At 36.8% G+C, this 27,334-nt stretch overlaps 1 protein-coding gene across 4 annotated transcripts in view; it reads left to right on the top strand.

Annotated features, from left to right (window-relative positions):
- LOC121414072 (WD repeat-containing protein 17-like) overlaps window positions 1-25,404 on the top strand; it is a 55,643-nt gene extending 30,239 nt beyond the window's left edge. For 3 of the 4 annotated variants that reach the window (XM_041607131.1, XM_041607146.1, XM_041607138.1), the window contains exons 6-25: window positions 323-491; window positions 925-1,016; window positions 2,548-2,630; window positions 3,251-3,337; window positions 3,874-4,038; window positions 5,609-5,761; window positions 7,452-7,651; window positions 8,409-8,542; window positions 10,047-10,172; window positions 10,698-10,850; window positions 12,026-12,090; window positions 12,619-12,891; window positions 13,296-13,395; window positions 15,379-15,521; window positions 15,918-16,029; window positions 16,546-16,687; window positions 18,589-18,691; window positions 19,848-20,054; window positions 20,973-21,153; window positions 22,050-25,404. In XM_041607131.1, coding sequence (XP_041463065.1) covers window positions 323-491; window positions 925-1,016; window positions 2,548-2,630; window positions 3,251-3,337; window positions 3,874-4,038; window positions 5,609-5,761; window positions 7,452-7,651; window positions 8,409-8,542; window positions 10,047-10,172; window positions 10,698-10,850; window positions 12,026-12,090; window positions 12,619-12,891; window positions 13,296-13,395; window positions 15,379-15,521; window positions 15,918-16,029; window positions 16,546-16,687; window positions 18,589-18,691; window positions 19,848-20,054; window positions 20,973-21,153; window positions 22,050-22,169 — 2,808 coding nt within the window. In that variant the 3' untranslated portion in view covers window positions 22,170-25,404. The remainder of the gene's footprint in view (window positions 1-322; window positions 492-924; window positions 1,017-2,547; window positions 2,631-3,250; window positions 3,338-3,873; window positions 4,039-5,608; window positions 5,762-7,451; window positions 7,652-8,408; window positions 8,543-10,046; window positions 10,173-10,697; window positions 10,851-12,025; window positions 12,091-12,618; window positions 12,892-13,295; window positions 13,396-15,378; window positions 15,522-15,917; window positions 16,030-16,545; window positions 16,688-18,588; window positions 18,692-19,847; window positions 20,055-20,972; window positions 21,154-22,049) is intronic. The other variant, XR_005969803.1, reaches the window with a different exon arrangement.
- The last annotated feature ends 1,930 nt before the right edge of the window (window positions 25,405-27,334 follow it).

The following is a 27,334-nucleotide window of genomic DNA, read 5'->3' as shown; positions in this document are numbered from 1 at the left end:
AGCTTTGCCCACTGTGTTTGCATGTGGTATTGTGGAGGCACGTCATACCGTGCAAACCTTGCGGCTGATTGCCCACAACTCACCCGCAACAAAGTTTTGAGCATTTTCTGCATGCAAGTCAGACTTGTGTGCACTTCTTTGGGCAACTATGTGAGAGATGCGTACAAGACTTTGTCAATGCTGGCGACCTGCGGGTTGTGAGAACAGTTACCCGCAAGGCTTGCTCGGAACGATGTGACAGGGCTTTTACTGACAAGAAAGTAGTATTAGCAATGTGGATACTACATATTTACTTCCATCTCTTTATCTCATACTTTCCAAGGGTCATGTAGAGACAATCTTCGACTGCAAATTCAAACCTGACAACCCCGATCTCTTGGCGACGGCATCATTTGATGGCACCATGAAGGTATGGAACATCAATTCCTGGACCGCTGTAGACTCCTCACCAGGCAATGAAGGCATCATATACTCCATCTCATGGGCACCTGGTGAGCATTACCGTACAAAACACCTGGTCCAGGCATCTATATCAAAGTAGATGCATTAATACTTATTATTGCTTATATTGTTATTTAAATTCTTTTACTTTTTTGTTGTTGTATTATATTATCTTGTACATGTATTTGTATATATTTTTTAAGGATGTCAAATATATGAATTGAATTGAGTTGAAAAAAAATACCCTTATAACCTCCCTCTCTCTATGAATTGCAGTATATATTTTTTTTTATACATGTATGATTTCATATTTTTTATTATTTTTATTACTGTTCATTATGTTAATTTTTCTGTTGAATTGTTAAGTGGATTGTTCATTCTTTGGATAGGATATATGTACAAATGTTAGAAATGCAGTTGCTACTGAATAGTTGGTGTTTATTTGTATGTGATTTCTTGAAAATGTGACTATTGTTTCTGCAGCTGACCTGAACTGTTTGATGGCAGGCACATCAAGGAATGGGGCTTTCATATGGGACATCACAAAGGGGAAAATAATCAAGAGATATACTGAGGTGAGTACGTAAATGACAAGTTAACCCCAACAAAAAGTTGATTTGAATAGAAAGAGAAAAATTCAACTAGCATAATACTGAAAATTTCATCAAAATCGGTTGTAGAATGAGAAAGTTATGACATTTTTGTGTTTTGCTTAATTTCACATACCGGTAACAGTTATATCCACATCCTGGTAAGTATGCAAATGAGGGGACTGATGATGTCACCCACTCACTATTTCTTCGGTATTTTATTTTGTACAACGCCTACTTAGCTTGTTGTACGCGATCAAATGGGAGGCTGAATGTCACACATTCGTACCGTTGCACACAAGACGTACCATCCAAAATGTACCATTGCACGGCTTTAGGAGGTGACGTCACAATGCGATTTCATTGAATAAGGTAACAATGCGCGTTACAGCCCGCTGGCTAAATGCGCAATGCTGTCCAAGATCATGTGCGCTTGTGGGCCCGGCTTTTGGGATTTTGCTTTTCGCTTTCAATATTTTTGCTCCCTTTTCATAGATTACTGGAGGGAAAAACTCTTGTTTTTTTCATATCTTTGCTAGATTCCGAGGCGTTGTACAACACAAATAGCGAATATTCTTATTCGTGCAATGGTGCCTATTCGCTATTTGTATAATATGAAATATGAAACATTCTAATTTTCTCCTCATTGTTATGTGAAACAGAGATTAATTCTTCCCTGAACATGTTGAATTACCCTTGTTATAATAGTTTATGTTTTGATCAAGTTGGTCCTTATTGTCAATTCCGTAAAAATTCAAATATTGTATAATTCAAACAAAAGAAATAATGAGTGAGGAACATCATCGATTCTCTCATTTGCATATTATTGGGTTAAGCATGAACTGTTTTGTGAAAAATAAGCAAAACTTTAACATGTCATAATTTTCTTATTTTATGTCCGATTTTGATGAATTTTTCAGCGATATCCTTGTTTGATTTTTCTCTGTTGTTTTAAATCAACATTGTTTTCGGGGTTGACTTGACATTTAAAACAAAGAATTGTTTCATGAGAAAGTATTTAAACTCTATGTCAAGCCACTATATCGTGGTAGATCTACATTTAGATTAGGGAAGCATTCATATAACTTGTCATAAATTTGCAATGATTAAAATGCTACTGAAATTATTCAATTTGATTGGCTAATAATAATTTGTTACGAAAATTGTACATTTGTTATTATAACTTTAATTATGGTAATTTAATAATAATGATAAAAATAATAGCTTGATTTATATAGTGCTTTTTGCCTGAGGACAGCTTTAGCTCGAGCTACCATCACCGGCACTCAGTGCATTCAAGGAATTAATCCTTCCGGGTACCCATTTACCTCACCTGGGTCAAGTGCAGCACAGTGTGGATAATTTTCTTGCTGAAGGAAAATGTGCCATTGGGAAGATTTGAACCCACGTCCCTTGGTTTGAAAGGCGAGAGTCAAAACCACTCGACTGTAGTATATCAATTCATGACATTACATGTAAATGTAGTTTCCATACCATATCTTTTCCTCTCTAATAGCATGGACGAACTAGTGTCTACTCTGTAGCATGGTGCCATAAAGACTCAAGAAGAGTTGCGTCATGTGGAGCTGATAACTACTGGTAAGCCGCATCCAATAGTGTTTAGACTAAAATATTTGGTCTATGTTCACTTTGGTCTAAAGGTAGTTGGTCTATTAGTACCACATTGGTGTATTAGGTTTGTTAATTGTCAATTTTCAAATTGAAATAGCAACATAAATCATGATTGAAAATACTATTAAAATACATGGATATTGGAGAAACAAAAGGTGTTTTCAATGTTCCTCGTTCCCGGTCATAAAAGTAAAAGTCTTCCAGATCCGATTGGGAGGAAAATTGAAAGGCAAAAAAAGAAGATACATTTGCAAACACAATTAGCTAAGATTTTACATGTATGACCTACAGCATCGCAAATGCGACATTGAGCACGATTGAGTTTTGAAATGTGTTTAATTTTGCTCTTGCGGTGGAAGCCCTACACAGGCAGGTACCAGAATTTGCTACCTTTCTTGTGATGGGTCAAACTGCGCGATAAAGCTGCGCTTACGAAAGGGGGAAATTAAAAGACGGTCAACAAATAATCAGCTTTGTATTTTCGACACTGAACAGTGCACTGCTGATTGTGTATCCACTTTGTCTACTATAAAAGTGATCAATAAAGCAGTTTTACTTTATTTTGATATGATATGTTTAACTGACAGTATTGTTCGTGAGATTGATGGGAAAATGCTGCAGAGATACAGGCATCCATCAGCTGTGTTTGGATGCGATTGGAGTCCTAATAACAAGTAAGAATGATGGTTAAGCGACAGTCACACCTAGGAAACTCACATACAAATAGATTAGAAAGGGGCATTAGGAAAGTGGGGGGGGAGGGGACCGAGTTAGGGATAATGTAGAGAGAGGTAGAAGTGGGGGTTTGAGTGAGTTTCTTACTGTAGATAGGAATGCTTACTTTAAAAAAAACAACACATGATGACAGATGATAAAATTAGAGGTTTCTATGATGATTATGATGCCTGTGCTGATGCTATTAAGTATGACGATTATTGCAATGATGATAATGATGATGATGACATGGATAATGATGGTAATGATGATGATGGTGGTGATGATGATGGCGGTGATGACTATGATGTATGGTGATAATGTTGGTGGTAATGATGATAATGACAATGATGATTGTGGTGATGACTATGATTACAGTGATGATGAAGATGATGGAAATGATGAAGATGATGGAAATGATGGAGTTGATGACGATGGTGACGATAATGATGATGATGATACCAATAAGGACATAATTTTTCTTTTTTCTATTCAGAGACATGCTTGCCACAGGGTGCGGCGATGGCAAGGTAAGAGTATATTACATAGCAACGGCCAACGAGCAACCATTAAAAACCTTCCCCGGTCATACAGCTAAGGTATTCCATGTACGATGGTCTCCTTTAAGAGATGGTATACTATGTAGTGGCTCAGATGACGGGTGAGTACAGGGCCATGTTGCAATAAAGCCTAGTGATTGATCATTAGGCTGTTTTCTATGATTGATTGCATTGATTATTGTGTATTATCAATCATAGATATCAGCCTTATGATCAATTACAGAGCTTTATGTTACGGAGTCCAGGGTTGAAGGTACAAGACCCTGTCTTAATGAAGGGACTTACATCAGGGGTCTGTAACATAAAGCCTAGCGATTGATTGTTGGGCTGTTTTCTAGGTTTGATTGCATCCATTATTGTGTTTGATCATTCGTAAAAATCAAACCCCGTGATCTGTATTCTACAGTCTAGTTTAACCGAGGCCAAGTCAAGGCTAAAAGTTATGGGAAGTTACGAGAGTAAAATACTTGTTAACACTGTACTGCTTCTTGTGTTTACTGGGATCCTTTTGGTGGTTAAACAAAGAAGAAAACTAATGTTCATGTATTCATTATTTTGAGAAATTTGTTTATGATTTGAATGCAAAATTTGATAAACTGATCACCTAATTTGAGAGATTGATGTCACATGTTGCTTCCCATAGTTAAACTGCCACTGTAGACCATGGTTTAAGTTAAAACAGAGGTCAGAATATGGGCCCATGAATGATCGCCAAGCGTTTGATAACACAACAATTAATTGGTTATAGGTCACTGGGTTTCTTATTAATTTTGAATGCAAAATTTGATAAACTGATCACCTAATTTGTGAGATTGATGTCACATTTTGCTTCCCATAGTTAAACTGCCGCTGTAGACCATGGTTTAAGTTCAACCAGAGTTCAGAATAAGGGCCCATGAATGATCGCCAAGCGTTCGATAACACAACAATTAATTGGTTATAGGTCACTTGGTTTCTTATTTATCTATCATCCTTTTTTGTATATTGTCCTGCTTGTTTTAAATGTAGAGGGTTTTTTAAATTAAAGATAAGCAGCATTTTTGAGGAAAAAAATACATCCAAATTTCAAGAAATGTTTATTTTTTTAATATTTATCTAAAACCAATTTTTTGGTGATGGGTTTTCCTTTTAACTGCACAATTGTGGGACAATAGCAATTTGAGATTGATTTGAATCAGTCGCATCTCTTCATGAGACTGGGTCCAGGTTTACAAGTTTTCTAATTGAGCAATTAATCATACCTTTGTTTGCACAAATGTGGTAATTTGCACCCTGTCTTGGCCATTAATCATGACACTCTTCAAACATGCTGAGAGTCCAGGCTTTGTAATTGCTTTTTTCATCCGACTTTGAAACAATTAAATGTTCCTAATAGTACCTAGAAAAATGTCTGCAAATTAATATGAGAAGACGTCTGTTCATTTGAACATTCTCTCTGTCATGATTAATGTGGGGATTTTTTATACCAAGCTATTGTGACTTCTTGTTTTATAAATTCCACCCGACTTTGAATCAATTACCTTTTCCTAATAGTACTTTAATGTCTTACATGTATTTAATGTAGACTCCTTTTCTATTTGAACATACTGTTCATAATGAATGATGAGAGTTTTAACCTAAATGGTTCATGATTTTTTTTTTGTTTCTTGAATTCTGTGGTTGCCATAACAGGACAATACGTATATGGGACTATACTCAGGATAGCTGTGTAAACATATTAGTAGGTCATGGTGCTCATGTGAGAGGGCTAATGTGGAATCCAGAGATACCCTATCTTCTCATCTCGGGCTCGTGGGATTACACTATTAGAGTATGGGATACCAGGTAGGATGATGGATTCATTGGTTGTAGAAGTAATATTTGTAGGCATTTACAGTGGTGCTCAAAGGTTAGTGTGGAGTGTTGTGGCCCATTGGATTAGCCTTCTGACTTTGAAACAGAGGGTTGTGGGTTCAAATCCCAGCCAGGGCGTAGTTTCCTTCAGCAAGAAATTTATCCACACTGTGCTGCACTCAACCAGGTGAGGTGAATTGGTACCCGGTAGGAAGAAATTCCTTGAATGCTTTGAGCGCCTAGGCAGCCCAGCTAAAGCCGGGGTAATAATAATAGCAGGGCCCGCTGGGAGAACAGTTTTCGGAACTGAAGCGGCTTCCTGGGTAAATATATCTATATTATTATTATTTTTATTAGTGAACCCCACCAGAAAATGGGCATATCTATTAAAGTGTTCAAGTTCTGCCATGTTTTAGGATTTAATTGTGATGTCAGGTGATAAACTACTACATTCAATGAAGTTTGTTTCTCTGGGCTTGCCAAACATTGGAGTGTTGTTCTTCACATTCAGCTCTTGGCATGATATGGTGCAATATGTGGTGGGGTTCACAACTTTTACCACAACTGTATAAAGTGCCATCTATTAAGAAGTATTCTACCAAGATTATGGACAAAAACATGGAAAATAAAAAAAGAAAAACTTACCGTACATTTTCATTCAAATTTGAGGAATGATTGAAAGTTGGATGATTTTAAAGTTTGTATCGTTTCTTCAAATCAGCATACCAACGGACCATATGTTAGTTTTTGATCTTATGATGTCATAAACTTTAAATGGTTGTTGGTTCTTCTATGTATGTTTCATTTTTAGATCCATTATAATTTTAATTTGTCCATGAGAAGTCAAACAGTGTTTTACTTTCCTGGAGCAGACAATTGAAAGGTTCACAAAATGAATTGCATCAAAATAAATGAACATATGATTCCATTGGGTCATTAACTTGCATTTAAATTGAAGAAATCTGTATTTGAAATGTTTATTAATTTTTTCAAAAATAAACTGTATTTATTTTCAGTGTAAGATGAGGGTGATTCTGCCTTTTTGTCCTCATCCCAGCCTAAGTCACCCCTAAAATTTCCGAAATCAAATATTTTGGGGCAACTTTTCTTTCTAAAGTTGCCCCAGATTCTGCTGCAAACAATATTCAAGGGTGTTTAGAGAATCGATATTCTACATATGGCAGAATAATGATATTTGCACTTCCCACATAATTCCTTCTTGTGCAAAATGTGGCCCTTACACTATAAAAAAATCAGCAATTGCCCTCTTATTTCAAACGGTACATAGGTCCCCCAAAAATAAAAAAAAGTATTGCCTGCTTCTTTCACTCACAGAGATTGTGGAAGAAAGAGGGTCATTTCAACTATTCCTGTGAATAATCTGTCTGTATCAATATACATGTACATAGGAAATTTGGTAATCTCCATATATTCAGCCACAGTCTGATACAATAGCCTTAATCAATAAACTGGCCCTTTGTGTTGTTTCATTTTCTCTTCTGATTTCATGTTTGCCAATTACTGATGGAGCCACCCTACTAAAGTAAGACAAATAAATAATAAATAAACTTTCTTCAGTTTGAGGGTTAGCAGGTATGGCTGCATTTAGAATAAAGAAATATTTCCTTTTTGATTTGTTTATTTAATTTTACCATATTCTGTTCCTTTTCCTATTAAACAGGGATGGTGCATGTGTTGATAAGGTATTAGATCATGGTGCTGATGTGTATGGTCTAGCCATGCATCCCAATAGACCCTTTATACTCGCATCCTGCTCAAGGGATTCCACCGTTAGGATCTGGTCTCTGACATCACTGGTGATGTCATCACAGATGAGAGTGATCGCCAGGAGACCATGGCAAGAGATTGTCACAACAACAGGTAATAATGATAAGAAGAGAGTTTTATTGTGCGTAGAGCTGGTATTAGTACAAGTACCATCTAGAAATATTCTTTTCAGAGGTGCCCAAGTAAAGTGGAAGAAAGAGTCGCGTTTGCATGAGTGTCATGATGCCAAGAACTGGAAATGTAAAAAAAATAAAAATTCAGTTTAGATTTGAAAGTTTGTATTGATTGAATATTTCTCAATTTTGTTGGTAGAATGTTATTGCAAAGAGAAGGTGCTGCAGCATAGATAGCCCATTCAGCGTGGGTTGTTTATGTTTTTTTTTTCTGGGGGGAGGTGAGGAGGGGAATCTTTAGAAGAATCTGGTGTGATGATCTCGGTCTATAAGCTGCTGTGTAAGCCATCCTGATGTGTTTGGCTAAATGGCAATTTAACCAGATGGTAAGTAGACAAACTGGTTGCAGATGAAGAAGGATTTGACCATGTGGGATGACACCAAATGAATGGTAGACCAATCAATTTACTGTTCGCTTTGGTTGGCTCAGATGGTAGAGCGTCTGACTCACAACCGGGAGGTCGGGGTTCAAGTCCCGGCTGCATCAGATCAAAAGACAATAAAAGATGGGAGTTGCTGCTACCTTGTTTGGCGTTCAACGATTTAAGTGATAGAGCAACGTCGATCTGGTCTGCCAGGCCCACGATCAATTGGGCAAAATGAATTTTCGTATGATTTCTATATCTGATTTCTATTTCGAACAATAAAATATGGATTTTCATTTTTTTCCCTCTCAGATCATGCCATGGCTGTCAACACCAGCACATTGATGTCGGGCAAGGCTTCCAGAGACCTCAAGTCCAAGATAGATCATTACCGTGGTAACGTGGAATTCAAGACAATAATCCGGTGGTTCTCTAATCTCTTTGCAGTGAGTTTTTTACAGGGCTTTCTTTCTCAACCTCACTCTCATTTCTCAGTTTCTATTTTTTTGTGAAGGTGGTGACACTAATATTAAGGCCTTTTCTTTGTAGCTGTTTCCTCATTGTTCAGTATAAACTGGGTTCCAAAAGAAACTGACCAAATTTCACACAGGCACTGCACAAATTCCACTCAATCAAAATTAACAATATTTGTACACAGGCTAGCTTTACTAAGCACATGTCAATAATTAAGAGATTGGTTAAATTACAGAGGGGCTATAGCCCTTCACATCAGTCGGTTTCAGAATCCAAAGTTACAAAATGCCAAAAGAAAGACCAATGAAAATGAGATGGGATTAAACAAACTTCTCAGTTAATCACGCATGCCCTTCTCAGGCATGTCAAGTGATTGGCTTGATCACAAAGAAGCTACAGGAAGTTAAAGGTATTGTTTAACTTTGTGAGCAGCCAATTTAAAAAATTCTCAAACCAAGATGAAACATGTGTACAAGTGCATGTATTAGAACTAATAAACCCTGAAAACAACCATTATTGAGAATGAAAAGCTAAAACTACAAGGCAAACCCCGATTTTGTAAATAGGCGTCTTATAGACACCTAAATACTACACATAAGTGTATGTGATGAAATTAAGATGGTGTTTCCGGTCACTTTATATTTCAATTTTTGAAGCACTAAATAATTATTTTTGAACGCAATTTTTTCTGGGCTTCATTTTTGTAACATATCACAGACACATGTGACAAGTGTGACCTAGCTCAGATTTTTTAAAAGTCAAACCAATGTTAACCAATCACTTTAAATCAAAATTTCAAATGACTGAAACAATCACTCATCTTCAGACAGATGACCTGGGGGATTTCCTGGTAAGCGAGGGATAATCCAGACCTGCCAATCAGTATACGTTTTTGGCGTATTTAGTATGTTTTTGCAAAATACTGCAGTACGCTTTTTCTTTAAAAATATGATTTTTGTTGAAAAAAGAAAAAAAAAAATTTTTTTTTACAAAAACGTAATTCATTGAGAAAAATCATCCCTATATGTCTCTATTTCATAAAACGTACACAAATATGGTTATTAGATCAATGTAATTTCAGGTAACTTGTTTTTTCAATCATTTTGTTAAGACCAGGGTGAAGATATACACATGTTTCGATGTTTTTTTTTCATCTGCAAGAGCAGTGCTTGTTTTAGCTTGCATGCAGCTTGAGCACTGCGATCAGCGAGTGCGCCAAGCATTTTATTATGAAATAAACTTTTTTGGGAAAAATCCTTTTTTTTTAATCACAGAATACAGTTTTTCATTCCCAGAGGTTGGCAGCTCTGATAATCTGAGTACGTTGTTTATCTGTGTGTGGCTGATTGAGATACTTTGTGATGTGGTGTTCATCACCGATGGTCAAGTGGTCTTTATGGTTTCACTTACAGGTTTCACTGTTTAAAAATATAATTTTGCATTGATGCTTCATAGTTATTTTATGTTTGGATTCAGTCCCCTGGCGATACAGCTAATCTCTGGGAACTCGTGTCCATTATAAACGGTCAAGACGATAGCCTTCTACCAGAGGATTATAGTAAAGGAATCATGCACAGAAAACATCTCATCAAGTTCAGATCGGTAAGCCCTTCTGCAAATGTTAGAAAAGATAAATGTAGTTCAATAGTGTTCCAAAGTTGTATGTCATCAATTTTTTTGTGCATTTGAACTGCTAACCCAGCACACTGGAACATAATTGTTTAACAATGAATGAAAGACAAAAGCCTACATTCACTTTTTGATACTTTATTAATATATTATTACTGAATTAAGCACAATTCAATGCATGAAGTCTGCATAAACCATCGTTCTAGACCAATAGTTCAGACCATAGCTTCAACACTACAAAAAAATGTGTTTGTGTGGGCCTAGATTTTGTATTTCAATATAACTTTCCTCTTGGGACCTAAAGTTGTTACAATCTCATATTATTTTTAAATGACATTGTATTTCAAATTAGAATATATATATATATATATATATATATATATATATATAAGCCATATGTATACTTTTTATAGGTTTCTTTTCATGTCTGTCATAATGTTCAACAATGAATATGTGAGCCAGATGTATGCTTTTTACTTGTGATGTTTTCATATGAAGTCTGAAGCTAAAGAACTTGAGCTAGCAAAGCTGGGAGGGCGGGGAGGCCAGACATCGCGGCTACGGGAAGAGAAGGTGAGAGAAGCTGCTGTGCTGCATATGAAGCTGGGTGAAACGCAGAGATACTGTGAGCTCATGGTAGAGTTGGGAGAGGTGAGTCTCATTCTTTAAATACATAATTCTATTAGGCTTTTCACATGATGAATTTATTATCCAATGCAATGATAATAACAATTTTAAAAGTTTATAGTCAAATACTTACGAATACATACTCTGTAGAAAAGCAAGGATGATAGGAAAAAAAAATAGCATGAATGGGAGTCAAGTCTGGCCCCATTACAAATTGTGACTCTACTAAGTATAGTCTGAAATACATGTATATTATAAGCAAAGCCTACATAGCATAATTTAGCAAAGATTAAAAGTATTCACAATATTAAAGATATATAAATGATAACACAATCCCATATCTTCAGTTTTCTAACGGATGTTTCACGACAGCTTTACGAAAATTCAACCTCGTTGGTTTTGTGCTGATTTTGATTGGTAGCTCATTCCAAGAAGCTCAAATTGCATCTCTAATTTTAGTACTGTTATAAGCTTAGCCCTGGGCTACAAGTATTCATTTTAGCATTTCACACCTTAAATTTTTGTCCCGTACTTGCCACCTGGCCTAAACTTAGAAATTACATGGTTTTCACACAACGTGGATAAAGATGAGCATACATGTACTTCTTGGGCATCCCACGCACTGGGCCAATTAAGAATACATTACTTGCTGTTGTTTCATTGGCTGATGTAGAATGTCCAGCCCCAGACTATGTGTTTACACCATGAAGCTTAGTACTGCAGTGTTTATTTAGCACAGCAAATTGGAGGGCTAAACCCTGCTTTTGACCTGGGTCAGATAGTTCAGGACTATTAATGCGATTAACCCCACTAACCCAAGTATTTTGATATGCTTGAATTCATAAGTGTGCCATGTCTTTCAGCCAGTGATGTTCAGAATACTGACCTGTTGGGTTTTGTATTAGCATTGATGTTAACTGTTGTGTTTGCTCAGTTGGTAGAGCATCCGTCTCACAAGCGGGAGGTCGGTACGTAGTTCAAGCCCTGGCCGCGTGAGACTAAAAGATATTAAAAGATGGGAGTTGCTGCTACCCTGTTTGGCATTCAACAATTCAAGGGATAGAGCTACGTTGATCTGGCGCTACACAGTGGCTGCCGGGCCCATGATCAATTGGGCAAACAGGATTATGGCAGTATTTTTGTTTCAGACTTCATTTTGAATGATTTAAACTTTTCATTATTTCTTATCTCGTCGGCAGTGGGAGAAAGCTTTGGCAATAGCCCCGGGAGTGTCCATGGATTACTGGAAGCAATTGGCTGAGAGGTGAGAAAATGGTAGTTGCCATGTATTATTTTTGTAAAGCAACATGTTATAAATTCAAGAAAATATAAGATTTTTTATTACCACTTGCACAATATTAATTGGCTTTGATCTGAAAATTGCAAATGCTTTTGAATGCAAGCTGTCGAGAATGCATCTGTCCTTTCATATCGTCCAGAAGTGAATTGTAGCAATCTGGGTAATTAACCCTTTCGAGACTGAATGGCTGTGCTATACCACAGTCATGTTTTCCATAGCTCTAACCTGGTGAAGTAAGAGAGTGTCTGAGAACCTAGACTAGTGTCTGCTGCTAAAATAATTTCATGCACAGGGAGGGGGATGCATGATGTTACATATCAATGGATAATGATTTCATAAGTTCAGGATAGCATTTTGTGAAAAGTTTTGTCCGACTTTCACTGACTAATTAATTCTCAGCCAATCAGGTGCAAAGATTTCAGTAGTTTATAAAGGAAAAGCTCTTACAATAATCTTTATGAAACCCTCCCCAATTGTCCAACCCCTTTGCAGATATGCGGAGAATCTGTCAGCTGATGAGAATCTTGACTGTGTGCCTTATTATCTCATCACTCACAACGTCGATAAACTGGTCCGCTTTTACTGCCACCGTGGTCAGCTCAACGATGCGCTCCTCGTCGCGCAGGTGGCCAGCGAGGGACCCATTACCATGGATACAAGAAGCAGAGGAGGGGTTGTCAACGGGAGGACGACGGCGGGGCACGAGGAGGAAGGGGATGCGGTCCCGAGGATGAACGGAATGCAGGATGAGGAGGAGTCTAACAAGTGAGTGACAATGGTGAAGAAGTTTGGAGAGTGAAGCATTTGAATTGTCACAAGTTTCAAGTCTATTTCCACTCGTAGAAAGATACCATATAAAGTACTTTTTTGTTTAATACAGACACAATCATTATTGGAGCTAAAAAGGGGGATGATATGACATCATTGACACCTGATTACACCGTAAATTATATAAAATACAACTCCCAACATACACCCAAATACAAAATACTATTACTTAACGAGAGTGGAGGAGTGTGATCGTTTTTTCAGCTTAGATTTCATGATTTCACAATGTTCAATTTATGTAGATATCTACAATGATACGGTGACAATTAACTTTGGTCTTACAGAATTTCTCATGTAGTCATTGTTTACAGCAACTACTTTCGTTTATCTTTGATTCACAGATTGCTTCTGTCTGTGGTTGATCTGATGGCTAATAAATTCTTTCACAATGGGTCACCTGTACTATCTGCATGCTGTCATCTTGCTGCCGGGCAACAAAGGGTATGCATAATGATAATACTAATCGGCATTTATATAGCGCCATCTATCCAACATGCTTTGTTATGATTAATATTACCAGGCAGGCTTTAGCTCGAGCTGCCTTCCAGTGCTCAGTGCATTTCAAGGAATTAATCCTGCTGGGTAGGCTACCCATTCACCTCACCTGGGTTGAGTGCAGCACAACGTGGGTAAATTTCTTGTTGAAGGAAAGCACTCCATGGCTGGGATTTGAGCCCATTTCCCTCTTATTGAAAGACAAGAGTCATCATCACTAGACCACGACGCCCCCACATATCAAACTTATTCTTCATATCACTCATCAAAACAAGTCTGCCTGCTCCCTCTGATTGTCAGAGAGACTCTGTAAAAAAAATTACAGATTTTAAGAAAAGATTTTGTGCAAAAAACTGCAGATATTTAACTTTCCCTGAATCATGTATTGATTTCTTTTATTGGATTGGATGTAATTTTGAAAGATTTTGCTGGTTTCTCAAAAAATTATCTGTGAGATGTGAATATTAAAGTTAGCAGCTCTGCTAAGGAGCTTCCACTTTTGGACAATTAGCCAGTGTATACTGCCGTATGTTTACTGTATACTGTCGTCTGTTTAATCAAATCTCATTATATTAAGTATTCATTTCAATAGAGAATTGTTTTTTGTAATTATTATCAAATTTTGATATCAAGATATGAATTCTTAATGTCAAGAATTGATTTCCCAAAGCGAAAGGTTAGATATTAAAAGTAAACAAAGTTGTGAACGAAATTCAATTTTCCGATTTGGATGAATAAACACAAACTTTGAACTTTGGCTTGTCATGCATGTACATGTCCATACATCATCATACATGGGCTGAATTTGGCAGCTCCTTTAGAAATTATTGCAAGATATTTGTAGTCATTTGCAAGTCAAATTATTGATCCCAAAATAAATCAATTCTGAGTGATTAAACTGATGGCTACATGTATATCCTTATTGCATCAGGAAATATACATTGATTTGTTATAAAGTTGATCAGTTGCTCATTCATTTTGATTATGGAGCATTGTGTGACCCAGTGGATTGGTCTCTGGACTTTGAAACAGAGGGTCGTGGGTTCGAATACCAATCATGGCGTGATTTCTATTAGCACGAAATTGATACACAATGTGCTTGTACTCAGCCCAGGTGAGGTAAGTGGGTACCGGCAGGAAGTAATTCCTCAATAGTCTGTGAGAACCGGAATTGGTTGTCGAGTTTAGCTGGGTTAATATAGGGCCGCCGTGAATGCCTAACAAGGTGGATACATGTGCTATACAATTATCCTATATCAAGGCCCTGTCACATTTTTTCAAACAAGCCTTACGAGTGACTTGTGGGTACATGTAACTATTTTTGCTACCCGCATGTCGCCTGCTGTCCGGGTGCATTGACAGTACCCCGCACACAACTCAGACACAGAAGCGTAACGAGTCTGATGCTCAAACATTCTTGCGGGTGAGTTGTGGGCAATCACTTGCAACTCACCCGCAAGGCTTGCACGGATTGATGTGACAGGGCCTTTATTATTATTGAGAGAGAGTGAAGTTGGCTCAGTCGATAAAGTGTCTGCCCGTCGAACTAAAGATGACTGAAGCCAGTGCGTTGTGTGTAATGCAGGCTATGTTTCAGTGGAAAACACTCCGTCCCTCGGATAGGACGTTAAATGGAGGCCCCATGTAGAGGAGAATCGCCACCTTGCACGTTAAGAACCCACTGCACTATTGAAGAGTAGGGGGAAACCCCGGTGTAGTCGTCCACCTGCATTCCCCCAACCAGTTATCACAGGTCACAGTTCTGTGTGTGCACCCTTGTAGGTGACCCAGATTGGCTGGCTCCTCCAATGCGCCTTTGAATGTCTCTGACAGATATATGACGCTATACAAATGCTGTGCATCATCATCATCATCATTATTGCAATGATTCATTAGACAGGTATTGTTATTTTTCTTTTTTTCTTTCAGCTTGCTTTGTCCAAATTAATAAGGGGACACGAGTTAGAGCTGGTCATATCGATAGGAGAGTCACTGAAAGGAGGCAAGATCTCGAGTTTGGTTACCATGGCAACTGAGATGCTATCAAGAAGATGCGAAGGACAGGGAAACTGGTGAGATTTCAAGCAAATTCAAACATATTGTGATATTGTAATTGGTTGCTAAAGCAAGGTTGATTGCACTTCCTTATTTACAAATGCGTACAACAATCAATGATACTAAATGATGTTGTAATAAACTCCATGTAAGTTGCAGTTCTACGATCAAGTTTTATCCTATGAAGTGAGGCCATATTAACTGATGGTGGTAAGTGACATGACTTGCTCAATCAAATTCCCCCCTTTTTTTGTGGGGGGGATAGATAATGATAATTATATTGGATGGATTTATTTCATTGAAAACCAGAAACCAGCGATTCGTGGAATATCTCTGGTATTTTATTTTGAGCCATTCAAAATATTAAATGATTATTATTTATTTTCATGTATTGTTATTCAATTCAATAATAGGGATCTAGCCTATAACCTAATTGAAGACATTCCTAACAACCATGATATGAAGGTCAGGCTTTGTGCGAGGTGTGTAGGAAGTGCAGCTGAGATCAACCATATGCATGAAAAGGTAAATATATGTACCCCAAAATCTTTATTACTGTTATTATTTTTATTTCAAACTATAATATTCAATTGTATAATATACATTAATTTCCTCATAGGTCCATTTTCTCAAAAGAGGTTTCAATTGCACCATGGTACAGAACTATGGACTATGCCCATGATTATATGGCTTGTATTATTATGTTGAATCTATATGTATAATTCATTGTGTATCTCATATAGGATATTCATATCTTTATGTAGTGTCAATCATAATTGAAAGTATTTTGACTTCTATGTTCTCCATGTCACCCTCCTCTTCTTCACTACTTTCTGTTTTTCCTCTACCTCACTCAATTTTCTCTTTCTATTTGGAGGACATACCCCCTCTCTCCCTCTCTTTCTTTCCATTACTCTCTCTCTTCTTCTCTCTCCCTCTTCCCCTTTGCTTATTTCTCTCTTTCTCAAACTCAAACTGATGAATTTTAGTTCAACATCTACCTCAGTCTGTGTTCACAATTTTGTTTTGTTGATCCAACAGGTGGGTTTCCCCCCTCTGGAAGATTGCAAAGTGAAGGCCCAGAGCCTGTTAGATGCAGGGAATGTGAGGGAGGGTGTATGCTATTATCTACTCTCTTCTACACCAGAGGCTGCCATGTCTGTGGGTCTCCCTGAAGTCAGAAGTAAGTTTTTGCATTCTTTTTATAAAGTCTTGAACATGAATTTTATTTTCTGGTTATAATAATTTTGACTCCAAGATGAAAACATTCTTATGCTCTGTGGTGATCGAAGTTAAACACGTGATAAACCATAGTATCAAGTTTACCGTGAGCGGCACTGTAAGTTTTGAGAGATGATTTGAACATTGAACTCTTCAAATTGTCTCTCGAAACTAACTTATTTCAGCAGATGTGTAATAATTAGCTTAATTGGATGAGCCTGCGCCTATGATTGTTTTTAAGAGAAATATGGCGCATTGTAAGAGCTGTGGATCATCGTCATCATCATCACATGTAATACAATTATCATTGTTGGGAGGATCAAAAAATGCATGTTAATGGCTTGTTGAAAATGATTTGTGGTGGTTATCTGAACAGTGTCCAATAGAATAACCACTTAAGTATTTGTATGTATAAATGAGAAATATGGCTTTTGCTAGATATTCTGGTAGATAATGTGTAATGGCTGAGAAATGGACAGAGTACACATTGCATTATAGCCAGGTGTTGGGTATTCTTATGAGTAAGGATTATAAACTGCCTCACATGTGCTTGTCTTTTAAATAATAATATAGGATTTGTATAGCGCACGTATCCACCTTGCTAGGGGCTCAAGGCGCTCGCTCCTATAATTACCCCGGCTAAGCTAGTCTACCGATTCCGGTGTGTAAAGCTCTTTGAGGAATTTCTTCCTGCCAGGTACCCATTTACCTCACCAGGATTGAGTGCAAGCAAAATGTGGGTAATTTTCTTGCTAAAAGAAAACACGCCATGGCTTGGAATCGAACCCATGTCCTTTAGGTTGAAAGACGGAAGTCTTCACCACTAGACCACGACGCCTTCATAATAGTGTGGTTATTTTACAGCTTGGATATTATGGTTTTACAGAGTTAGGGTGATGTAAATTCAAATGACCCAGATCTATGATGACTAACAAGTAACCTTGATTTCAAATACTTTCTCATGAAATCATTGTCTGCTGCAGACTAATTACATGTAGCATTAACTCTTAACATGCCACGCACACTACTAACCCAACGCCACAGTGCTAATCCGATGCTAATCCCCTGTGCCAGCCACAAAACCCCCCTGTGCCACATTGATTTTGGGATCGCGAGTCGTATTCACTCCTTTCAATAGTCATGATTATAATTGCTTGTAACTCTCTAACGATTAGTTTATCCACAAAATATTGTGTAGTAAAGTTGTAGGAAATTTCATACCCCTTATAATGGTGTCCTCATTATATGGATTGGTTATTATCTTTACCGCTAAAATATGAGTTGTATCAAGTTGTTCCATTTTGTGGAGTGTTTGTATGGATCAAAAAACCTAGGTCTCTTCCCTCTCAGAGGCGGAGCCATATCTTGTAAAAAATGTAGAAATACTCGAAAAAGTCGAATGTAAGCCGCGTGAGTAAGTTGATCTGTCAGAAAGCAGAGTTCGCACTGCACACAATAGTGCTAATTACGGCGTGCATGTGGTGCGCAATACAATGCAAAACGGCGTAACAATGATCGTAATTCCAAATGTGCGCAGTCATGCACGAAGCAGGCGAGGGTAGGAAACAATGCAAGCACAAAGCAATCAATAGTAGGCGTGCGAGCACGAGTGTGGCATGTTATAGTAGGATACGTAGCGTGCACGAAGCATTCAATGAGTTAAACTTGAGAGCGCTAGACTCCTGTGTAGATTAACACATGGTGCATGTACATAATATGCTTATGTTATTATGTTTTGGTATTTGTCATGCTTTGTTATAATATTACATGTGTGCTGTATCAAGGCTTCTTCAGGCATGTTTGTGTATTTTGTATCTCATTTTCAAAATTCCCCTTTTTCAAATTCTTTGATGTTTTTTTCAGGAAAAATGAATCAGTCTGACTGGGTCGTTGGCGATGTTTACGACCTTCTGCAATTAATGGGCTGTATAAGGACAGACAGGATCATGATGCAGAGTGTCGCTCAGTAAGTCCTTTTTGCAAACAATGCCCATCTTTGCTTGGAAACAAATGCCAGCTGTGGTAATGATTTCAAAATTGGGTTTGTACAGAATCCAATAAAATGACCACCCAAGCATCCATTTGCATACAAAAGCTAAGTGCTGAATCATTTTGGAAGAAATTGTGTAATTACTGAGAAATTAGCAAAATAAGCATGGGATTTGAGCCAAATGCCAGGTATATTTCTAAGCAATTGTGATACATTGTCCCACATGTGCTTGTCTGTGTTGGCAGTGTGATCCTTTTTCAGATTAGATTTCACGATTTTGCAAATTTCAGTTTATGTTACTGTGCCACCTAGATTCACGATGCTATAATGACAATCTTGGTTTCACAGACTTTCGTATGTTGGACACTAGGTGGACACTCCACTATCATGGTAGTGACATAGGCGGGGGTATCGTTCTATTTCAGTGATATTTCTAGTTTATCTTCAATATGCAACTTCTAGTATAAAAGTTTGCATTCCAGTGTGTCCGCATGCCCTGAGTGATACTTAGAACATTTATCAGTATTTTAACAAAGTGGGAGTGAAGTTTCTCAAACCTTAATTGATTTTGCACAAATAATCAACTTTGAAGTGAACTGTTTTTAACAACAAAGATTCCCGTTAATGGAAACGTTATTTCAGTGTAAGTTAATGGGACGTAGTGATTTAGGAACTGTTTAAACAACCAGAACATGCATCGACTAGACACCCATAACTTACAAACAACTTAGTGAAACACGTATCACAACATATCCCTGGTAAAGTGGCTAGTTTTGGCCCCAAGAGATAATATAATTAAAATTTGAATCTCAGAAAGTTTTGTGATCTGGAGACCTTTGGAGGTTTATGGAGCAGCCCCTGATAAAATGTTGATATTATTTGTCTTGTATTTCACTCAGCATTGTGAGTTGGTCATCTTTTCTTGCTACGTTGGAGCTCTAGTAACTTTACGAAGGGGACACATTATATAGTTGCTTATCTATTAAATGTAGCATTGAGGCTTATCAGGGAAGGTAGATTTAGATCAGGCCTTCCTTTTTCAGATCTACATGTATAGTCATTTGTTACTCCATGAAGCCCTTATGATACAGTACTCAATATTCTTTATGAGGTTTCTCTTATTGTATTTCAGGCAGCGATGTGAGTTGGTCATCTTGTCTTGCTATGTTGGAGCTCTAGTAGCTATACGAAGGGGTTACCGTTCTATAGTTGCCCATCTATTCAGTGTAGCATTGAGGCTTATCAGGGAAGGTGGCTTTGGGTCAGATCTCCCTCTTTCAGACCCTCTTGTTCAGACTGAATTAGAAGCATGGAATGCTGTATCTGGGACTAACGTAAGGTAGGAATAACTCACCATTGTTAGTATTTTTTACAATTATTTTTTTCATTATTTTTCCTTTTTTTAGGGAGAGAGGTAGGTAGGTTCATGAAGCATATAATATATATTCTTACAAACACTTTAAAACTTGAAATCAATTGATGTTTGAAAATGAATATATTCAATAGTAATTCATGTTTCAAAATGAATATATTCAAAAGTAATTCATGTTTCAAATCAAAAGTTATGTTTCCACTTATTAAAAGATAAGAGTACAATTTTGTGACACAAGATGCATTCACAATTCATGAATAAGCTTGACAGAAAAGAGAAGATATTACGAAAATTAATCGTAAGCCCATGTTCCATTATGCCGATTTGGCTATGATTTAGCAAACCTCCAGATCAGGCAGGGTTGGGGGGGATAATGAACCATTTTACGGGGAGCCAGCAAATTTTTTTTTTTAGTTTTCCAAAGGAACAGGGATTCATTACGTCTGCGCGCCGCGCTTCTTACGCTTTTCCTGCTTCCCCCATGATTCAACATGGGCGCATTCTGATCAGGAAGATCGGCATGAAATTTTGAACATTTTCAAAATGTTTAGACAATCACGCCGATCTAAATAAAATGCCCTCTGTTACCTCCATCTTCACAACATTGTTATTACGCTGTTCCCGATTTCAACCAATTCCTATCCCGCTCTCAATATGGGTTTAGATTGTGATAGTAGAATGGCCCCTTTGGGTACATAAATGCAACATTACATTATTGAACAAGAGTAGAGCTCTTGATGCTAACTCTTTAATAAAATATAATGTTTATATTTGACAGAGTATGTCAGATGAATTGAAAAGCTGCAAACTATATGTTATCAATAATGTTAGCATCATTCATCTGTGTTGGTTTTCATGTTTCTCCTTATGGTTCAAATTGAACAGTGTTGATCATACCAAATGTGCCCCTCCAACTCCACTCCAAGAAGACTTCTACCGCAATCTTATACGACGGGGAGAATCTTTGACCTTTGACCTTGAAGCAGGTCATGACTTTGTGACAGGTTCTCATCTCCCAAGTCACTCAGATGTTCACCATTCTCTGCTGACTGGCAAAAGGATACAGGTCAGTTGTAATTAAATATCTGATATTTATTATCAATAAAATTCAGGAGGTACATGTAGGTCATTGACCTTTGACCTTGAAGCAGGTCATGACTATGTGACTGTATTGTACCTTCCAATTCATTCAGATGTTCATCATTCTACTCTGACTGGCAAAAGGATACATGTCAGAGTGAATGAAGAGCAATATATCTATTGCTAATGAAATTCATGAGGTAGGTCATTGACCTTTGACCTTGAAGAAGGTCATTACCTCATGACAGTTTTGCATCTCCTCAACTCATTCAGATGTGCACCATTGTCTGCTTACTGGCAAAAGAATACAGGTTAGTATGAATGAAATATCGTATATGTGTCATCAGTGACCGATTATCTGCTGACTGGCAAAAGGACACAGGCTGGTAATGAATGAAATATCTGATCTATTTACATGTACATGTATCTACATGTATTACCAATAAGTTGATGGAGGTCATTGACTTTTGACCTTGAAGCAGGTCATGTTTTTGTGACAGGGTCTCCCAAATCATTCAGATTTTCATCCTTTTCTGTTGAATGTCAAAAGGATGCAGGTTGACCTCAGATATCTGTTAAAGGTGATCTGATGAGGAAGATCATTGACATATGACCTTGCCTGTATATATTTAAAGAGATCGCATGACAAAGAATTGTGTTATCTGGCTCTAAATTGAAATAACAAATTCACGCATTCTACATGTATTTTTTTTATAGAGAAATTGTAACAAATAGATATATGAAAAAAAACTTTGTAATACTTCATTAAAATCAAGATTTTAATGATTGGATTCTCTGAAATTGGTCACTACAGGTTTTACATCTACATGTAAACAAGATTTAACAATGTGTATTTTAACACTTGTTTCTCCATTTATGCAGGGCCCTACATTCTTCCTGGATGATGGAAAGTCTGTGATATCACTGAACAGTGCCCTCATGTGGGCTAAAGTGTGCATGTTCTCACCGGTAGGATCAGGAAGGCCCATCAATCCTTTCTAATGATTATAATAGATTCAATCTTCAGCACAGTTCTCTTTCCAAGGATGAACAGTGTAGGGGTCAAAGGTCAAATTTTTACAGGACAGTGCACTCATCTGCAGGTCAGATGTCAGTGTTTTGCAGGACAGTACACTCAACTGCAGGTCGGAGGTCAATTCTTTTTACAGGACAGTACACTCAAGTGCAGGTCAGAGGTCAAGTTTTGCAGGACAGTGCACTCAACTGCGAGTCAGAGGTCAAATTTTGCCGGACAGTACACTCAAGTGCAGGTCAGAGGTCACATTGTTATAGGACAGTGCACTAAAGTACTGGTCATAGGTCAAATATATGTAGCAGTGAGTTCAATTTTTTGTGAGAGAGTTCACACAGCATAGGTCATACGAGAGGTCAGAGGTCAAATACTTGCAGAACAGTTCACTTGCATTGAATCATATAAATGTACAGTATATATGAGCAGTCAGATCAAATTCTTGCGAGATAGTTCACTCATCTTTGGTAATATCGAGACCACTTTCTGATGGGCAAAAGAGACAAAATCTTGTTGAAAAATAATAAGAATTGTCTTGAAAACCATTATTAATTTTTCATGCAAGAATGATTCATATTAATAAAAAATCTTTTTAAAGATCGTGTTGAAAATAATAATATACATTGTCTTGGATACTACCTTCAATGTCTCGTGCAAGAATGATTCATATTGATGAAAAATCTTGTAGAAAATAACAATATAATGCATCTTGAAAACTACCTTTAATTGTTGTGCAGGAATGATTCATAACTGTTGAGCAGGGTATGAAATTTAATCTTTTCAAAGCACATTCAAGAGAGATACTGTATTTATGGCTTATTGTGGATAATTCACAATCTCTCTTCTGTTTGTGTACATGTAGTTTGTTCATATTGTTGTCATATCTTGACATCGTCTTTGGTCAATAGTTTGTCTATATTATGGCAATACCTCACTTGACACCTGTATGAACAAATCAATTATATATATACAGTCCGACCTCTCTTATCCGGACGTGTTGGTACCAGCACGAATCCGCATAAGGGATTTATCTGGATCTGGGAGGCCCAATATTAAATACACACAGCTGCCTCCACAATAGTAGCTGCACGTAGTCTATTTAGTGGGCATACACAGACAGAATTCACTGCAGTGTCAGTGCAAATTATAGGCGGTATTTTTACAGAAATAAAATCGAGTGGTGGCCAAAACTGTTGGATAATTTACCTGCTCAAATGATTGAGGTATAAATCGAGCATACCTCGAGAGAAAGAGAATGAATGACTCAATGAAACTAAGTTTTACAATTGGATCATCGCGGCGGCTATCGCAGCTTTGCAATGTCAGCCATTGTTACACTGACTGTAGGCTTGAACATAATAGATGGCGCTGTCCGTATGAGGCCTAGCGTAAGCTAGTGAGACATGTGTTGTGTTTCCCGGGAAGCAAAAAGAGAACGTGATGAAATGTTTGCACTGCGCCCCAATTTCCTGGAAAATTATCCTGCCTAAGTTCTTTCGGTGATTTGGGTGAGATATTTTCATGAAAAATAATGTTGTTGTAGGTAGACTATCTTGAAAAATATATGTAATCAAAGGGAGTTTGCGTATAGGATTGAGTTTAGATTGCAACCTCATTTACTCACGTACTAGATTGGATTAAAAAGAAAAAATCTTGGCAAGTGTGCGTCCGGATAATAGAGAGATCCGGATAAGGGGAGGCCAGATAAGAGAGGTCGGACTGTATATATTTTAAAATAGAAAATAATCCTAATTTAATGAATGTGTAGTATTGCCGACACAATTTTCATAATGATTATAATTCATTGAAATGTATTGATTAGATTTTTTTGCAAATGTGGAAATGACAGGAGGCATAAATTTGACTGTGCACAGTCTAGAACCCATCGAGATTCGTCATCTTTCTTGTTCGTGTAGTTCAACTTGCTTTGATCAAATTTCAAAAGAAGATGTTTTTTTAGAGTCCGTCCAAATTTTTTTTTTGTTCAATTGAGGGAAGAGTGTTGTATTTCACGGGTTAATGTGGATAACAACTTCTCTCTTTTGAATTATTTATTCAGCTTTTTGATATTTTAAAGTGAATGAGTGCCCTACCACTTTATAATTTCATTTCTTAAAGTCAAGAAAGAATTGCATGGGATAATGCAAGTTTGACATTTTAATGTGTGTATGATTTTAAATGTTTGTTTTGAAAAAAAAATACATCTTTATTTTAGCCACATGCCTGTAAAGTTTGACTGACACAACTCAATAGATACATGTTCTGCTGCATGCACGCTTCATTAATATTGTAAAGTAATGTTAATGAATAACATTTAATGTTTTTTATTAGATTGCTATTACATAGAAATAGTAACAATCAAATAAGAAGTTGTAATTAAGATTGATTACACAGGGAAATTTTCATGTGAAACATGCATTGAGAATCCAAGATAGAAAGAGTCTGGTTTTCAGTTTTCCTTGTTAAGGTGTCTTCTGCATTATTTGGAAATTGTTGTTGTAGTAGACATGCTGTGGGCCATTCAGTCAATAAATCGCTGGGCATTGGACTACAAAGTCTAGGGTTCATATTCCACCACAGCACTTGCATTCTTTGGTAAGCTGTTTATTTACGTCCAGGGTTCATATTCCACCACAGCACTTGCATTCTTAGGTAAGCCGTTGATTTACATTTGCCACCCTCCACCTGGGTTTGGGTGCGCCTGGTAGGAAGGAACTCCTTGATTGCTTGAGCATCCATAGAATCACTTGAGCTGTGCTTAAGAAACATAAACTGAAACATAAACTTAGAAACCATAAAATTTAAAGTGCACTGTATGAATGGTGCATATCATCATCTTTAGTAGTAGAGTGTTGATAGTTATTTCTCTTGGAAGTTTGTTTTAAGTTAAAGGGGTGTTGTCCCAGTTCAATTGAGGTGCCATGTCTTTGTTGACTCATTGTTTATACTTTTTAAGCATATTCTCTTGGTATTCACCTGTGTGTCAGTATGAAGGTCAACAAACTTTTTAAAGAGAAATGTATGAGAAGTACACATCCAATTTGATGAATAATCATATTTAATTTTTATTGAAAAAAAAATATCCAATTTGATTAAGAAGACATCTTAAGTGAGAATGATTGTAAAGTACATTGTATTCTTTTTAATGAATATTGACATGTTTTGTTCGTCCTGTTGTCTTTACAAAACAATATTCTCTGTTTCTTTTTTTGTATTTGTGGGGGCATTGGGATGATGTATGTCTCCTTGTATAAATATTCATGTGAACTTGAATGTATATATTAGCATTGAAATGAATCGACCTAGCATACACATTGAAATATATGGCACCACCTAATTTGAAGCACCTTGAAATTATATGCTGAATGTAAAAAATGGATGTAAATAATTGTATATTTGATTTTTCTTCTTTTTTATATGATTGTGTAAAAAGTTTTAGTTGATTGTGTATAGAGAAGAGAAAGGTTATTGAGATATATAGATATATTTTTCTTGTATTCTATTCTATTAGCATGCATTTGATGCAGTGCAGCCGGGTGCCAAAGCATGAACCTTAATTGATTTGTATTCAGGAATTGTGTGTACTGTCCGGTGAATACGTATGGGTATGGTATGATTTATGAAATGCAGCTCAAAATCAACACCGACATGGTAGTATTTGCAGGTTTCTTACAGAAGTGGAATTTGTATTTTGAATCCATGTGGGAATATCCCCTAAAAGAAGAAATGTACATGTATAAAGATGACTCGAACACACAATTGCGAATTGTACCCTGGAAAGGTTGTAATACTATTCACTTAATTGTTTTACTATCAAGGAAAAGGCAAAGGAAATTATCCACTGCTGGCTGTTAAGTCATTAATTCTGATACACTCTTTTTGAAACATAACTGTAGGCCATTTCATAAAGCTGTTTGTAAGTTAAGAGCAACTTTAAGAACGACTTGTGATCCTTTCTTACGCGCTAAACCATCGCCTATGGTGTATACCATTTACCAAAAGAAAGGATCACCAGTTTTTCTTAAAGTCGTTCTTATCTTACGAACAGCTTTATGAAACACCCACCTAGGGCTCGTAACACAAAGCTTAGCAATCATCGGAGAACATTTTGTTAACAATTGATTGCATTGACTACAATGTACAATCAATCATGAAAATCAAGCGTACGATTAATCGCTGTTTTATGTGTTACAGGACCCTGGTTTTTACATCTGTGTGGTTTGCATTAGTATCAGTATGGTGTGATAAAGTAAATTATTAGAAGCAACTCTTTACTGAAAGTCAGGGAACTTCAGTTAAACTTATCATAGCAAGCTTAAAGATAACTGTTAATTTGCTACTAAAATCATGGTGTCAGATAAAGTTTAAAAGCTTTTGTCAAGAATTTTGTAATTTTTTTTTTACTGCAACAAAATTGTATGAAATGAAACCATCATGCGGTATTCTGAGATCCTTTTTATCTTTGATTAAAAAAAAGTTATCTATTAAAAGAAATTGGTATTCTGAGACCACTTAACATCTCCTATGAAACCACTTTAATTTTCTCTCAGTTTTTTTTATAAATTGATACGTTTGTTTTACGTTATTGTAATACCGAAACTAAACAAGTTTCCATTTTATTTCTGATTAATTTGTTACAAAGGTTGAATAATTACATGATTTTGAAGATTCTTAAATCCGAGATCTGAATATATCTGAAATTCTTTGGCATACTGCCATGTATGTGTGTGTAACAATGGCATAATATCACAAATTGGACAATGCTTTGTTTTTGTTAACTTATGTGAATGTATTTACTTGTTACATTTTGAAGTAATTTCATCAAAGAAATAAATCACACATGAAGAATATTTTTGTGACTAAACTTTGTTCTTTTTCTTACGTGTGTGTGTGTGTGGAAGGAGGGGAGGGGATGCTGCACATACATGTAGAGCATTTTTTTTTTACATGAAAATTATACCAGTATATGTACGCTGTATATATACATTATTACTTTTTAATCATTGTAGGAGTGGATTATTTGGACAATATGTAGAGCTATATACAAACATTAAAGTAAATGCAACAATACCAAAACAACCAATGAATTGCGTAAAGCTCTGTAAGGGTGTCAAAGTCCAGTGAACCGGTGGAAGCA

Source organism: Lytechinus variegatus, chromosome 1, assembly GCF_018143015.1.
Source record: "Lytechinus variegatus isolate NC3 chromosome 1, Lvar_3.0, whole genome shotgun sequence".
Lineage (NCBI taxonomy): Eukaryota > Metazoa > Echinodermata > Echinoidea > Temnopleuroida > Toxopneustidae > Lytechinus > Lytechinus variegatus.
Note: the sequence above shows the minus strand (reverse complement) of the source record. Positions and strands in the feature narration are given on the sequence as shown.